The following is a 14,063-nucleotide window of genomic DNA, read 5'->3' as shown; positions in this document are numbered from 1 at the left end:
TGCAGTAACACGGTCATTTCTGCAGAAAGAGAAAGACATGATACTTAATGTCTGTGATCAACCCTCAAGTTATTTCTCCATAAATGCCTCATGGATCAAACAGAGACTACTGACAGCCATCACTCATGAGTAATGACACCGCAGGCCACCCTGGCAGCCAGCTGATGCTGATCTCACTGCATACCTGTGCTCCTGCTGTGGCTGCCTGTTAGAGCTCAGTATGGACTTGGCGGCGCATGAGGAAAAGGCTGAGTGACAGTCATGCATGTTGTGGAATTCAGCACAGCGCAGTTCAACTTCAGACAGGTTTTACAGCGTCTTCCAAAGCTAAACATTCACTCTCCGCTCAAACTGGTGTCATAGTAATGATTTGTATCACCCTGTTAGGTTGAAACTATACTGTATACTGTACATACACAAAGTGAATAACGAATACTACAAAGCTGGTAAGACTAGTTCTATAACTTCTAACACTGCTTCAGATCATCTTTGTTACAGAAAAAAAGATGCAGTTTCATTATAAATACCCGAATCACTAAACTACTGCTGATACTAATGCTAAAGTTTAAAGGTTAAACTCACTTCAGCTGAACTGCTTATGAATAACATCAGGACAATCAGGACTATAGAGAGAGGCGACAATGTGCTGTTCTTTGCTAAAAATAAATTATGTGATGGACAACAGAGTTGTCTCCAGGCAGAGTCTCCTCTAAATTATATTAGTCTGTTCACAGGGAAGTCTTTTTCTTTTCATGCCTTTCACAAGGATGTCTCATTATTTCCAAGGCGCAGTATTCCTCTCTCTGATTGGCCTGACTGCGCCAGCGCTGGAGCTGAACCAACATAAAGGTCTGAAGCAGCACCCTGCTCTGATGATGGGAGGACAGGGGACCAGCCTCCTCTCTCATTCATCTCTCGCTACACTTAACAAGTCGCCCTCTCTGTCTGTCCTCACTCTCTCTTCCCTTCCCCACCTTTTCCATTTCCATCTTCCACTCAGTATCTATCTTCATCTCAGTTTGCTCTTTTCATCCACGTGTTCTTCTTCACCCCCTATCCAAAAACAGGCCTACCACTCACTCCTCTCCCCTCCCTCCTTGCTTTTTATTGCCTCTTGCCTTGCCCACTCTCCTCTCTCCTGTTTTCAGCTGCTACCTCAGCTCTTCCTTCATCCTGACACAGGGGAGGGAAGGAACAAAGGGCCCCTGATGTCTTCCTGGAGACATTATAAAGTAAAAGTCAAATTGTATTAGAGCTTCTCGAGCGTTAGCGAGTGAGGCAGTGCCAAATGTGGACGGCCTCTCAGCCCGCACTTTCAAAATAATAATTACACTGTAAGAGATGAAGCGAGGGAGACAGAGGAGCAAGGAGGTGAAGGGAAGAGGAAAGGAAGAGAGGGAAGATCTGTGTTTTTATTTAAGTGTGCTGAAAGTCTTGAAAGAGGAGAACCAGCTGCTATCTCCGGGCGAGTAGAAGGGGGAGCGGAGGCAAAGCAATCAGTCTAGCAGAACGGATTGTGCCAGCTCAAGGGTATTTAGAGGCCTTTATCTGGTCAAGGTGGGGTCAAGATATCCTCACATGAACCAGACAAAGGCAGCTTTCACATTTGCTTTTTTAAGCCATTTTGGGGCATTTTTATTTTTTATTTTTCACAGTAGAGAGTTGACGGGAAATTAGAAAAGAAGGGCGAGGGACGACGTGCCCATCTGTCTGTTCATCATCCATTCACGTTCACTTGGACTCAAGGATGAACTGATCAGAATTTGGTGGTCAGAGGTCAAGGGGTCACTTTGACAGCACAAAATATAACTCAATAATTCATACGATAATTATGACACAGTTAAACGCAAATGTCTAACAGGATAAAATGATGAAGGGATGACATTTTAGATCTAAAAGGTCAAAGGTCAACTTCACTGTGACATCATAATGTTCTGCACAAACCCTATTATTCCACCATTATACAACGCTATAACTCAGGAACAGAAGGAGAGGTTGGGACCATATTTCACATTTGGTCAGATCCTAAACTGGTGACACTAATCTTGGGTGCCCACTGTGGAACTGTGGTGATTGTATAGATTGTTTGTGCTGCTGGGTCAAAGGTTTGTGTGAAGCATATACGAGTCTGGACAACTAGTGTAGACATACAACCGTCAATTCTAGTTGTGTGGTAGATTTCATTTTGATAAAAATTTTAATTTTGGGGGTTTTTTTGGAGGATTGAGGGGCAAAAATGGCATCTGTAAACGTTTGGAATTTAATCTACAACAATAAAGTGTGCAAGAAGTGAAGGGGTGCTGTGTAGAAATGGTACGTTTTGCCAAATCAAGCTGTTCTTAATCAAATTACCGTAAATGAATTGATACAAAGATAATCTTGGGCCAAGTAGTATTATTCCAGCATTTGGGTACTGTTTGGTTTTTGTTTGAACTATTCTTGTGTATGACCATGCAAGATGGGTTCACTCTTTTTATACATAAAGAGTCAGGTAGATTTTTTCTTCAGGATGTGATGTGTTGTTTCATTCTGGTAGCAGCAGTGGGACTTTGGAATAATTCAGTTGCTGTGAAGAGCGTGTGGTGGTGAGTATATGGTGGAACCCTGAACAATCCTTACCGTTGTCTCTCACCAAATTATTGGTGAGATATATAGTTGTTGTTTTTTATCGTAAATCATTTTATTAGTACATTAGTACATTTTAACATAGTTTTGTAATATTTAATTGTAATAAAACTATTTCATCTGTATTGATTTTTGAATATTCTTTTCCACTGCCATTCAACACATTTACGTCACTATTTAAGAAGGTTTCTGCCCATCAGTGACTGAGTTTTGTGCCTTGTCTACGTGACTTTAAAGTTTTTGGTGTTTGCTATTATATATTTCCTGGGCTTCATCTATTTTTTATCTCCCCTTCATCACATGAGCATGAGTAGTCACCATGACTGAAGTACAAAAAACATGGCTGAGAAACTTCATTTTAATAATGTGCCACTCAGTTGATCTCTAGTAAATTCTCCGCTCTGTTTCCCTCAGAGTAGAGCCAACAATAGCTGCCCTGGTGCTGATAGAGATTTGGTGGATTATTACCTAAGAACTTTGGCACATGGTGTTTGCTTGACAAGACATGGAGCTGTAACCAGCTACTTGGCATTAAATATTTCATATTTGGCCAGTTGGTGGAAAAACTCTTCTGACTAGAAAAAGGCCTTGGCACTGGCCAACGCAGGGGTCAAATGGAAATGTTAACACCGTGCACTGAGCTCACCAGCCCTCCCGACTTTATGTAAAACATGTGATATCAAGTGTACAGTTAGGTAAATGAAGGGCTACATGGTGCTCAGTTAAACACACAGCGGGCTAGGCAACAAAAATGTTCATCATGTTATATCCAGTATAGATATATAATAATCTGTACTTCAGCAGCCATTTCTCCCCATTTTAATCTGCTCATAACATCCATGCTGTTAACATGGCTGCATATTTGTTTCTCTATTTTTATATTAAATGACAACCTGCAGACTTTAAGAAAACACTGTATGCACATCAGCACAGTCACAGGGGCTGGGAATATTCAAGTTTATGGTGATATGATTTTCTCAAAGATATGTTTTGTGGTTACATTTGGTCTTTCTGCTTTTCTGGGGATACATAAAAGCTCTTGTAAAGCGCTTCGGTGATTCTGCAACAGGAGCCAAGTGTTGCTTTGCAGGATCACAACCAAAATAAACAAAATGTGTTTAAAGTCATGTCGATGTAGACTTTGTCATTGGTTTCCCCCCCAGAAGCCCTCTGGCCATAAATCTTGTGTTACTTCTATATTTGACAAGCGTCTATCCACTCCAAAGAAAGCACTGGCACTATGCGATCGCCACTTGAAATACATACTGTACACAGTATTTGAAAACCACAATTGCAGGTTTATATTCATAAGAAGCTCAAGCAACGATATTGTTGCAAAAAATTTTCTCAGCAGTATCAGGTTTTGTTTACTGAGATTCATTTAGAACCAATTTTGATTAATTTTCATCTAGTGAACATTATGCATCAAACATTGTAGTAATTCTTTTTTTTTTGTTATTACCAAATGTGAAATTGCCTTTATTTTGATGGGTAAAGACACACAATTATTGGTTAACATGGAGATGATCTTCAGGCTTTGTGTGTTTGAGGAATCTTGTTCAGTTTTCTTTGACACTTCTGTTTTTGCTTCTGTAATCATTCTTTTTCAGTGTGAGCGGGACCCTAGACATTTTCCCACTGGCTACTTTAACCACGGTGCCTAGTTAAACAGTCAATGAACAAGGCAATTATTCATAACAACTGAATGATCTCACCATTGTCTGTCAGATTTTTTAAAAAAAGGAAAAACTAAAATAATAGTGACTCAGAGTACATTGCAGTCTACCACATGTGTGCCATAAACTGTTCCTTGGAAGAAAGTTATACGACAGGTCTTCAGGCTTCTTGTCCATCATAAGTCACCCATGCTGAATCCTGTTTAAAAGCACTTGCCCGTTATCCTCCATGCCTAAAATCACAGAGGATTATGGGAAAGGACAGACGGGATTCTGCAGCTTTTTACAACCAGGGGATGTGGTCATGGCCTCTTGTTAGACTCACTTTTACTGTTTTCTATTTTAGAACTTCACATGGATTAGTGCGACACATCTCGCAGGTGCTCATTACAATGACCAGTGTCACCCCTTTCCTTCCCCTTTTAACCGCACAACTATGAGCCGCACTGAACTGGATTTGACATGACGCCTGAAAAAACATCAGAGCCCCGTGGATCACGAATGCCTGAATAAAAATACAGGAGACACGCTCTCTAGCTCTCTCCAGACCAGGAGCAGGAACAGTAGTCTGTGTACCTCCTCATCATCACTCTTGTTACTCACGCACAGCCTTTGTGTATGTTTAATCTGAGTGTTAATGGAGTGTTGTGGAGGTTGGACACACTGTGAACGGATGCAATCATGATATCCATGTGTAAAGAAGCTTGGCCTCTGTACCTTTCTGCGTGTGTCATCAGACTGTTTCCATGCAGTTCAATCAGTGACTGAACTCATGCACTGGAGAAATAGCGCGGAGAGCAGTTGTGTTTATTATGCTGTATTAAGTTTTAGTCAGAGAACATCTAAGAGCGAGCAGGTGCTTCTGAGCTTGGAGCATATTTGTTTTACTTTGTAAAAGACCCAAGCTGGGGAGAAGGTTTCATTTAATCCCTTTTAACAAACAGCAATTAGACTCGCTAATGAGACCCTGGGTTAGATGTATTAAGACCCTCGTTTATCCTGCTTTTTCTTCCCTTTTTCTTTTAGTCTTCAATCCCTCTTCACTTCTTTTTTCTCCCAAGTGCTTCAGACTCAGACACACACAGATGCACACGCTTTACGTCAGCTCCGTCTGAGTTCACTCATTGGTATGTCTGAGCTCCACTGCCTTCAGCCGCACCAGCTCCAGCACCACGTTACAGATTCTCAATGCTTCTTAATTTAGACAGCTTTCCCCTTGTTCCAAATAAAATACCTGGAGGGGGAAGCAAACTCATAAATCCAGTCCTCTAACAACAACAACATCCAGAATGATCTCTTGATACCAGAGATGAGCTACTACTTCTCTCCTTCGGGGGATCTCTGGTGATTGATTTACATGCAGGCTCAGTCCAACTTACCCCAACGGTTTAGGAGATAAAGTAGTTCCACCTGTGCCGCCATGCACGCCAGGCTGGAGGGATAGGTCTCTGCGCCATTGGCGCTCCTGGTAGACAGTATGCCAAGCAAGGCTTGTACCAGAGGAAATCAGTGGTTTCACCGGACATGAGATACCCCTTCTCTCAGTCAGCCTTAGGACTTCATAGGTGGGCAGCTGCCATACAATAAGGACACAGAATTGTTCTTTAAGAGGGAAGAAGTTTAATCACATTGAATGAAAACATGTCTGCACCCCATTTATAAATCATGTGTCTGGGAGCATGCTTGAACTTGTATAACCCGCCTACTATGAAGCTTCACAATATCTTTCTGTTTCTGTTTCATATCACTTTTGAGTAAGGATGGTCTCAGTGTGCACAATAAAAAATAGTTCAACATAGAATTTTCTTGAGCATTGCTTTTGTCTTGAAAAGAAAAGATTTAACATATAACAGAGAGAACAGTGTTATCGCCTATTTACATGTTCAAAAATATAATATGTGTCATTGGCTTTTCCACTTGAAAATATGTTGCTCCTGCTTCTCCATGTCAAGAATAAGGTTCAACATACTGTACCTGTGTTGATTGATGTTAAGTTTATTAATGTTGAACTGAGTGAACTCATTTGCTGTGTCTAAACAGAGAGTATCCACCCAAATAGACTGTTTTCACTACCCAATGTTTGCCTGCAGGTCAGTGCCAGACCAGCACTGAGAGAGGAAATAGGCTCTCAAATATGCGGTCATGCGGACACTCTAAAAGGAAGGCACACAGGGATTTTTTATTATTATGACAACATTTGATTTAACATTTTAGAGTCTCTGACCATGACGGTCACAACACCATATCTAAAGTTAGGCTTAACACAAGTAGATTGCAAATGCTGGCAGTGCATATTTAATTATTGCCAAGAAGCCTTTTTAGCTGAGCCTGAAAGGAATGCCACCCTGCATTTCATTGAATATGTGACTTATAAAACCACTGAATATTTGACACTATATGCTAAATTGTAAAAAAAAAAAAAAAATGCAAACACTGAACAGGATATCAATAGCAACACACAGACTCCCTTCCTCTTTGTGGATTATTTCAGTTTCATCTTTAAATTTTCAAAGTTTGAGTATGGTGATTTTTGACCCAACTCGCTGTCCGTTGTGTTTGGCTGTATCATAGCAACCAAAGGGGACGCTTATGCCAGGGAACGTGAGCCTGCGGTTTCCATGGACACCGGTGACGAAAACTGTCGGTAAAGTTTTTTAAAATTGAAAAGCAACTTGAAATTCTCGGTAAGTTTGTACTTCAGTTAATTTATGGGTGTAACAGATAATGGCAGAAACATACTTTATGTTATGTTAATGAGGAAAAGCTGAACATGGTTGTATTTGGGCTACTGTTGACTAAAGACGGTCAACATCAGTGTCACCTTTACTAACGGGTCTAACGTTAGTGAGCAGTGTCCGCTTTTCTAACCGGTGTCACGTTAGCGAGTGTGTTGTTGTGTTTAGTTTCAGAATATCCCTGCCGGTGAAATGGGAGCATCACTGACCAAGGCAGCCCAGTGGACCAGCTCTGGTACTGGCAAACTGGAGTTCACACCGATGAATGAGTCCTTGTTGAAAGAGATCCTGTGCTTTGTGGAGCAGTTCAGCTCCCAACACCCACAGGAGGCAGAGCATGTGTTCGAGGCACCGCTCCAATGGAGTACCACTTTAGTGGCATCTGATTTCAAAACAGACTATGACATCAGGTTAGTCTAATCATGAAGCAGGCAGCTGGCTGGCCAGTGCTCTCAGTATTACGTGTCTGTGCAGGATATGCTGTCACCATGGTGTCCAAATGTATTTTACCTTTGCTGTACTCAAAGCAGTAGGCCATAATTAATTTGTTTTTCAGCTTCAGCAAGACTGAGAACATTCCATTTTATTTCATCAGAAAGTATGGTCTACTTTCAGTGTGTGGTTAGCTTTGTAGCTCACATTTGGGAAGCAGAGGAGTATAAAAACAAAAATACAGAGTCTGATCTTGTTGGCATTTATATGATTATTATGTTGTTATTATTATAATCTAATACAAAACAAATGATAAAAGAGATAATACTGAGGTGTGTCAATTCTTTCATTTTCTTTTCTCCACAGTGACTTGGATGTACAGTCCCATGAGAAAGACAGTGAAGGGCTTCCATTGTTGAAGCTTTCCCCACCTACTGTTTATGTACGCAGCTTCAGCCAGCTCTCTAAACTGGTTCATCTGGCAGATGATAAGAAGCTGGAGGAGGTTCGAGCATGTCTAGAAGGTAAGCACAATGACCACAAGATGAGATTTGATTCTCATTTACATCCCAAGTAGTCCGGCCACAAGCATACCTCCATAACCCACAGACTTAATTTTTTTTGTCCTCTTTGTTATTGTCTACAACCATCCAATTATGCTGCCATTGGTATTTCTTTTTTTACAGATATGTATTTACTTTAGGGCCACTGCCAAAAGAGATAAGACTATATATTTATTTGTCTGACAGAGGTATACATGATGAATATGTTATAACTCATTTTCATTGCTGGTAGATGTTTTATAGAGCGGGAATGTTGGCTCAGTTTGTGAAAAGAAATGTGTGTGGAAAAAAGGTACAGTACAGTACATCATAGGTCTGCTGTATTGTTACTTCAAAATGAACCCAACTCACATTTTTAGAAACACTGAGCAGCATCTGATACTGAAGGTTTGATAAGGCTAACCTCTCTTATTGTTCAGAAAATAGAGATCCTGTGGTGAAGATTCTTGGTCCCTGCTTTGCTATCATGTTGGACGGAGAAGGCCCCCATACCGATGTGCTGCATCCGGTAGGCAAAGACCAAGTAAAGGACTCAGAGGTCAAGGTCAAGCTTTTTCACTTGCTCCAAAATATGGACAAACAGCTCCTCAGCAAGCTTCTCGAAGAAATATCAGAGTGGGTGCTTCTCTTTTATCTCCTATTCTCCTCACACGCAGTCAAATTTCCCATCCATCATACATCCTCTTTCAGTCAGATCCACTCAGATTTACTCCAACATGTGGTTGTGTCTGATTGGAACAGGCAGCACGTTTATAAAAGTAACCATGAATGAACAAGATGAATTGGATATTTGTTTTGTTTTGTTTTTCTACATTTTCATTACAGGCAAGTCAGGCTTGACCCCACCGCAGTAAAGAATGACATGGAGTTGTTGAAACGGTTCTGCAGTGAAGGGGAAAAGAGGGTGTTGAAGTCGGTTCGATACACATCAGGTTTGAATTATCTCCACATTTTACTGGGTTGCAAGGAATTGCTATTAACGCTAATGCAGTATACTCCAAAGCATAAGAAGCCTGTGTTCTGCTGCACCAAAAGACATGGAAGTCATTATATCTGTCGGTTTCCAGTCATTAGTCAGTGCATATTTTTTTCTTAATTGCAATGTATTTATCATGCCCTAGCAAAGCATCCATCGGCATGTGCACACCAAGTGATAAATGCAGTTATGTCCCCTTTTTTCAGGTTGAATTGACACCTTCTATGAAAATACTCTCCAAACCAGATTTATAATATGATGGTCACTATGCGGCTCTATTTTTAGTGGGTGACTTATATAGCAAGTTAAACTTTGTCTCTAACATGGGCTAATGCCTCAGACCTGTGGACCTTTGAGTGCTATGTCAGTCTCTTTAGCAGCTCAAACGTTTCTTATGATTTGTCTTTTTGCTCCACTGCTAGTCCCTTTGTTGTGACTTGATACCATGTTCCAATATATATTATAAAGGTTGGTGCAAAATTTATTGGTTTAATCTTTTTTTTCCTTTTACCTTGTTTTTTTTAGATTATGAATTTACGAATGGCTGCCGTGCCCCCCTCTGGAGACAGGTGCATGGTGAGATTTGTCACCTTGTAATTGAAACTTGTGACACTGAGGACCTCTACATTACCTGCAGCACCACCGGAGTTTTTGTCAATGGGGTAAGACTAAGAAGATAAAGAACTGTAGACTACATCAGCTGCAAGAGTTGACGTAATATTGTTTCTTTTCTCTGTGTGAGAAAACGTTCAGAGAGGTTACTTATCAAGAAGTAAACCAGCCTTTTGGCAAATAATTTCTGACAGACCAATTCATTATTGCACAGTCAGCTAAGTGGCAGCTAATTCACCTCTGTATGTTATTGCGCTCCAGGGATTTTGAAAAGATTTATTCTGTTCTGTTTTTCAATCATAAATCTTGAATGTAGGTAGGAGTGCAGGTAGACCTTCCCAAATGTAGTTACTGTGACAGTCCGTCAGACCATTGATTCAGCTAGATAAATTACTGCCGGAGCCACATAACTACAAAGTTAGACAACAAGCATAATATTCAATGCTTAATAAACAATACAGTGCTCCTACAGAAAATCGGTGTCATGTTAACCAAAGGTATGATCAGTGATCTAAATGTAAACAAAATCCAGACCACCAAAATTCATAACAGAGTATAGCTGTCATTCTCTATTTGATCATTTATTTAACTGGGTAAAAGTCTCTTTGAGATTAAAATCTTTTTCAAGAGAGGCCTGGGCAAGCAGACAGCATGAAAACATTGTTACAGCAATAAATCAGACAACATAAACAGATTGACAACTGTCACCTGCTACAAAAGAGTACAGACATCCGTTAAGATATATAAACAGTTAAGAGTTTCCAAAACTACCAAAATTAAGTAAAAACAATACATTTAGTACCAAAAACATTGTCCAAGAATGCTTTTTTCCAGAAAAATGAGACGGACTTGTGTTCACCACAAGTAATTGCTCCTGACAATATTAAGTCCCATGTACATTGTTCCACCTGGAAGGAGCAGCATATTTAAAAGCTTTTTCATGCCCAACTTTGTCCTAAATGGAGGAATTGACATCTGTAGAGCATAGAACAAAGGCTATACATAAACAGTACATGTACACAGGTAAGGAGGAACTATATGTATAAGTCGACCCTTGTACCAGGCACGTCTACATACTTACTGTGGTGTATAAGATAATTACATCCAGTAATAAAATGTAGAGCACAGTAGTATACTGTATCCAACATAGGTGCATTCATGAAGAGTAGATCTCCATAATCTAAGAAAGGTAGACATGTTATCGGTTTAGAATATTTACAATACAAGTGTCACTTGACAAAATACAAAATTTAAGTTATTAATGTTTTCTCATGTTAACATACTATAATATTTGTATCAGCAGTAAAACATTAAAACTGATGAAGATTTTACACATAGCTATCTAAGTATTTGGCCTTGAAAGGTGCCCTCAAAAGTTCCGTAAAAGTATTATTGTATAGAGATCTATCAAATACTTTCTAAGTGTCAGTAATCTCTCTGAATGTGTCTGCAATCATTTCTTAGATTTTGCATTCTGCAGCACCTTTCACTTTTTCAGTGACTTTGCTGACAAGCCATAGGCTTCCTGTATCTGTTTCTTCACCTGGAAATAGTTCAGCCAAGGTGAAAAAACTACAACCTAACACCAAATGGGTGACATTGATGTAAAAGAAACCTCAAAGAGCTGTAGTGTCTTAAACCTAATTTGGTGGTTTACATGGTTTTACACTTCCTCTTTGAGCCTGGCTAGAGATTCCCTGAGCCTTCTAACCTCAGCTGTTCTAGCTGACATGTGGGTCACATTATAATTGTGGTTTTTAGGATTAATGAGGCTGTTTTTCACTTTGTTTTCACAGGGCATAAAACAGGAGAGGGCGGAGAGTGACTACGAGCGAACAAGTGATATGTACAAAGACCTGGTAACACTTCTCAAGAGCCAATCTCCATATTTTGCTGAGAATATAAACAAACAGGTACAGGCAGTTGCAATTATCATCATCATATTAAAACCTTCTATTTGTTGCCTTCAATTTTAGCTCTCAAAGCAAAGATGCATGGGTGTTGAAATGCCTCTTTGTCCCATGAACAATGTCCTTCTCTCTAAACCTCTGATTTGATCACTGATGCTGTGTGACTCATATTTATAAACAGAGTTAGGATTGTGTAATCAGGGTCTGTGCTGTTCCATGCCAGTGAGCTAGTGTCTGGTTGTCACTGTACTGAACAATTTCTGAATTGACCTCTCTCTTCCAAGATCAAAAAGACTGAGGCCCATACCACCCTCCACCCACCCCCTCCACACACACATTTATAGGCATTGAAATATGGATCATGTATTCAGTAGTGCTATTTCCTGCTTTAATAATTTGATGACATAACAAATCACCTCAATAATATATTCCAGCTGCTCTCAGAAATCTGTTAATCATTTGAAAATATGATCTTTTTTTCTCACTCATGCTGATGTTTGTTGGAAAATGTGGTGTCATTACGAGCTCATCAGAGCCTTTAAAGACCACTACTGCTCTGAATGGACATTTGCTCTTTGTATTAAAAAAGGAAAAGGCATTAGTATAGTCTAGTCTAGTATACCCTTTTTACAGTATAGTTTTTTGTTTTTGATTTGTTATAAAGTTATTCTGAGCATGAACTGTGTAAAGATGATGAAAAACAATATTATTTACCCACTGTGCAAATTGTACTCTGAAAGCAAGAATCAATAGTGCATCTATTTGAGTGAAGAATTTACCATTGTCTACAAGGACTGATATGTAAATGTGATTTCCCCCAATAATTTTTCAAAACTATTTGACTTCTGAAGGGCCAGATAATTTATTTTAACTATTCTGCTTGCAAAGTGCTTTTGGGGCAAAAGTCAACAGAAATAGTTTAACAAAATTTAGGGGATTTTCCATGTTAAGGTTTATTCTGACAGTCACTCAATACACTGACTGCTGTAAGTTGTCTTTGACAGCCATTGGCGCTTAATCGTTTTTATTAACCACACTCACAACATGGTTGTATTGGTAGCAATGTCAATCTACCACTTTGGCCCAGACTGAAATATCTCAACAACTATTGGACTGATATTCCTTTTCCCCAGAGGATGAATCCTAATCACTTTTATGAGTTCCTAACTTTTCCTCTTTTCCACCACCAGTTTTCACTTATCCAGTGAAATATTGCAACAACTACTAGGTGGAATTACACAAAATGTGGCACAGACATTCTGCAACATGCTAAACTAAGGTAGTGAATGTGGTAAATTTTATACCTTCCAAACATCAGCATGTTTCATAGTGAGCGTGTTAGCATGCTCACTATGACGTATGACATAGGCATTTAGCTTAAGGTACCACTTGCTTGCCTGCAATCACTCCCTATTAGTAAAACAGTGGAAAGCTTATACATGTAGCGCCCTCAAAAATGACCACATAAGGCCCATGACAAGTACTTCTATTTTTTGCTGACAATCCTGCAATGCTGTGCTCTTCATTTTATGGATGCAAAAACATATATGTGAGATTTTGTTCCTGTCAGTGATGATGCAAAATGATTATGATAAGTGTCAGGAATCTCAATTTACTTTCCTTTACAGGGTAAACTAATCAGTGTCTATTATATAGGGAGTAGTGAATGAGTGAAGAAGAAGTGATTTTAGATGGCTGCAGTATTTTTTATGTTAACATTACAGCATCTTTATAGTGCATTTTAATAGCTTATAATATTGCTTTCTTCATATTTGTGAAATTGTGATTGGTCCGCGTGATTATTTAAAGTAAATGATAGATCTAAAGGTGGCATAATAATCTGAAACGGGGTTAGTGAAGGCTTTAACAAACCATCAAGTAATGCCAGGCTGAACCATGTAAAAAAAAAAAAAAAGACATTTAGGCTTTTATGTTCTATGAGTCCTGTGTGAAGAGTGATGCCTTGAGTCTGGATCATCTAAAAATGACAGACAGCCGCAGTAAAACTTACTGTGAACCAGTTTGTGGAGGCACAAATCATTGTCAAGGTCTTTTTTTTCAATTCCTTAACTCTTTGGCATGTGCTGTGTGGTGTCCTGTAACTTTTGTTTCAGTCACTGCTGAATATCTTCTCTCTGCCTCTGAGCTAACCACCCCTTAAGAATGCACTGCTTAGATCTTAATTTGATTGATTGATGACAAAAGCAATTAAATGGTGCCATTTGCATCCTATGTCTGACATATTAATCTTGTTAATCTTGTGATCTTGTTGACATGATCCATTCCAGTTTGAATTTGAGAGTGTAATAGCAGAAGTGTCTGTCAGAAACACAATCTCATATAGCCCTGGCTTAGTTCCCTGATTGCAACATGGAGAGTCCAAAGTTGGGGGGAGTGATAGCCAAAGATAACAACACCTAATCTCCAAACATATCCGCTCGTTTCCAATGTGAGGAAGCAGGTCTTTTTTAACAGTTCGATTAGATTAGACAGCCTCAATCAGATGAGCAGAGGCAGCCAAAGGAGACGGGGGC

General features: G+C 39.5%; 1 protein-coding gene across 1 annotated transcript in view; it reads left to right on the top strand.

Moving 5' to 3' along the window:
• Positions 1–6,637: 6,637 nt before the first annotated feature.
• Positions 6,638–14,063, top strand: part of odad2 (outer dynein arm docking complex subunit 2) — a 37,864-nt gene continuing 30,438 nt past the window's right edge. Inside the window, exons 1-6 of the mRNA XM_023401874.2 lie at positions 6,638–7,446; positions 7,835–7,992; positions 8,451–8,646; positions 8,857–8,963; positions 9,533–9,669; positions 11,416–11,532. Of these exons, the coding sequence (XP_023257642.1) occupies positions 7,229–7,446; positions 7,835–7,992; positions 8,451–8,646; positions 8,857–8,963; positions 9,533–9,669; positions 11,416–11,532 (933 nt within the window). The 5' untranslated portion in view covers positions 6,638–7,228. The remainder of the gene's footprint in view (positions 7,447–7,834; positions 7,993–8,450; positions 8,647–8,856; positions 8,964–9,532; positions 9,670–11,415; positions 11,533–14,063) is intronic.

This window comes from Seriola lalandi, unplaced genomic scaffold (genome assembly GCF_002814215.2).
Source record: "Seriola lalandi dorsalis isolate HSWRI2012SDOR001 ecotype SW California unplaced genomic scaffold, Sedor1 jcf7180002053798, whole genome shotgun sequence".
NCBI classification, from domain to species: Eukaryota; Metazoa; Chordata; class Actinopteri; order Carangiformes; family Carangidae; genus Seriola; species Seriola lalandi.
Note: the sequence above shows the minus strand (reverse complement) of the source record. Positions and strands in the feature narration are given on the sequence as shown.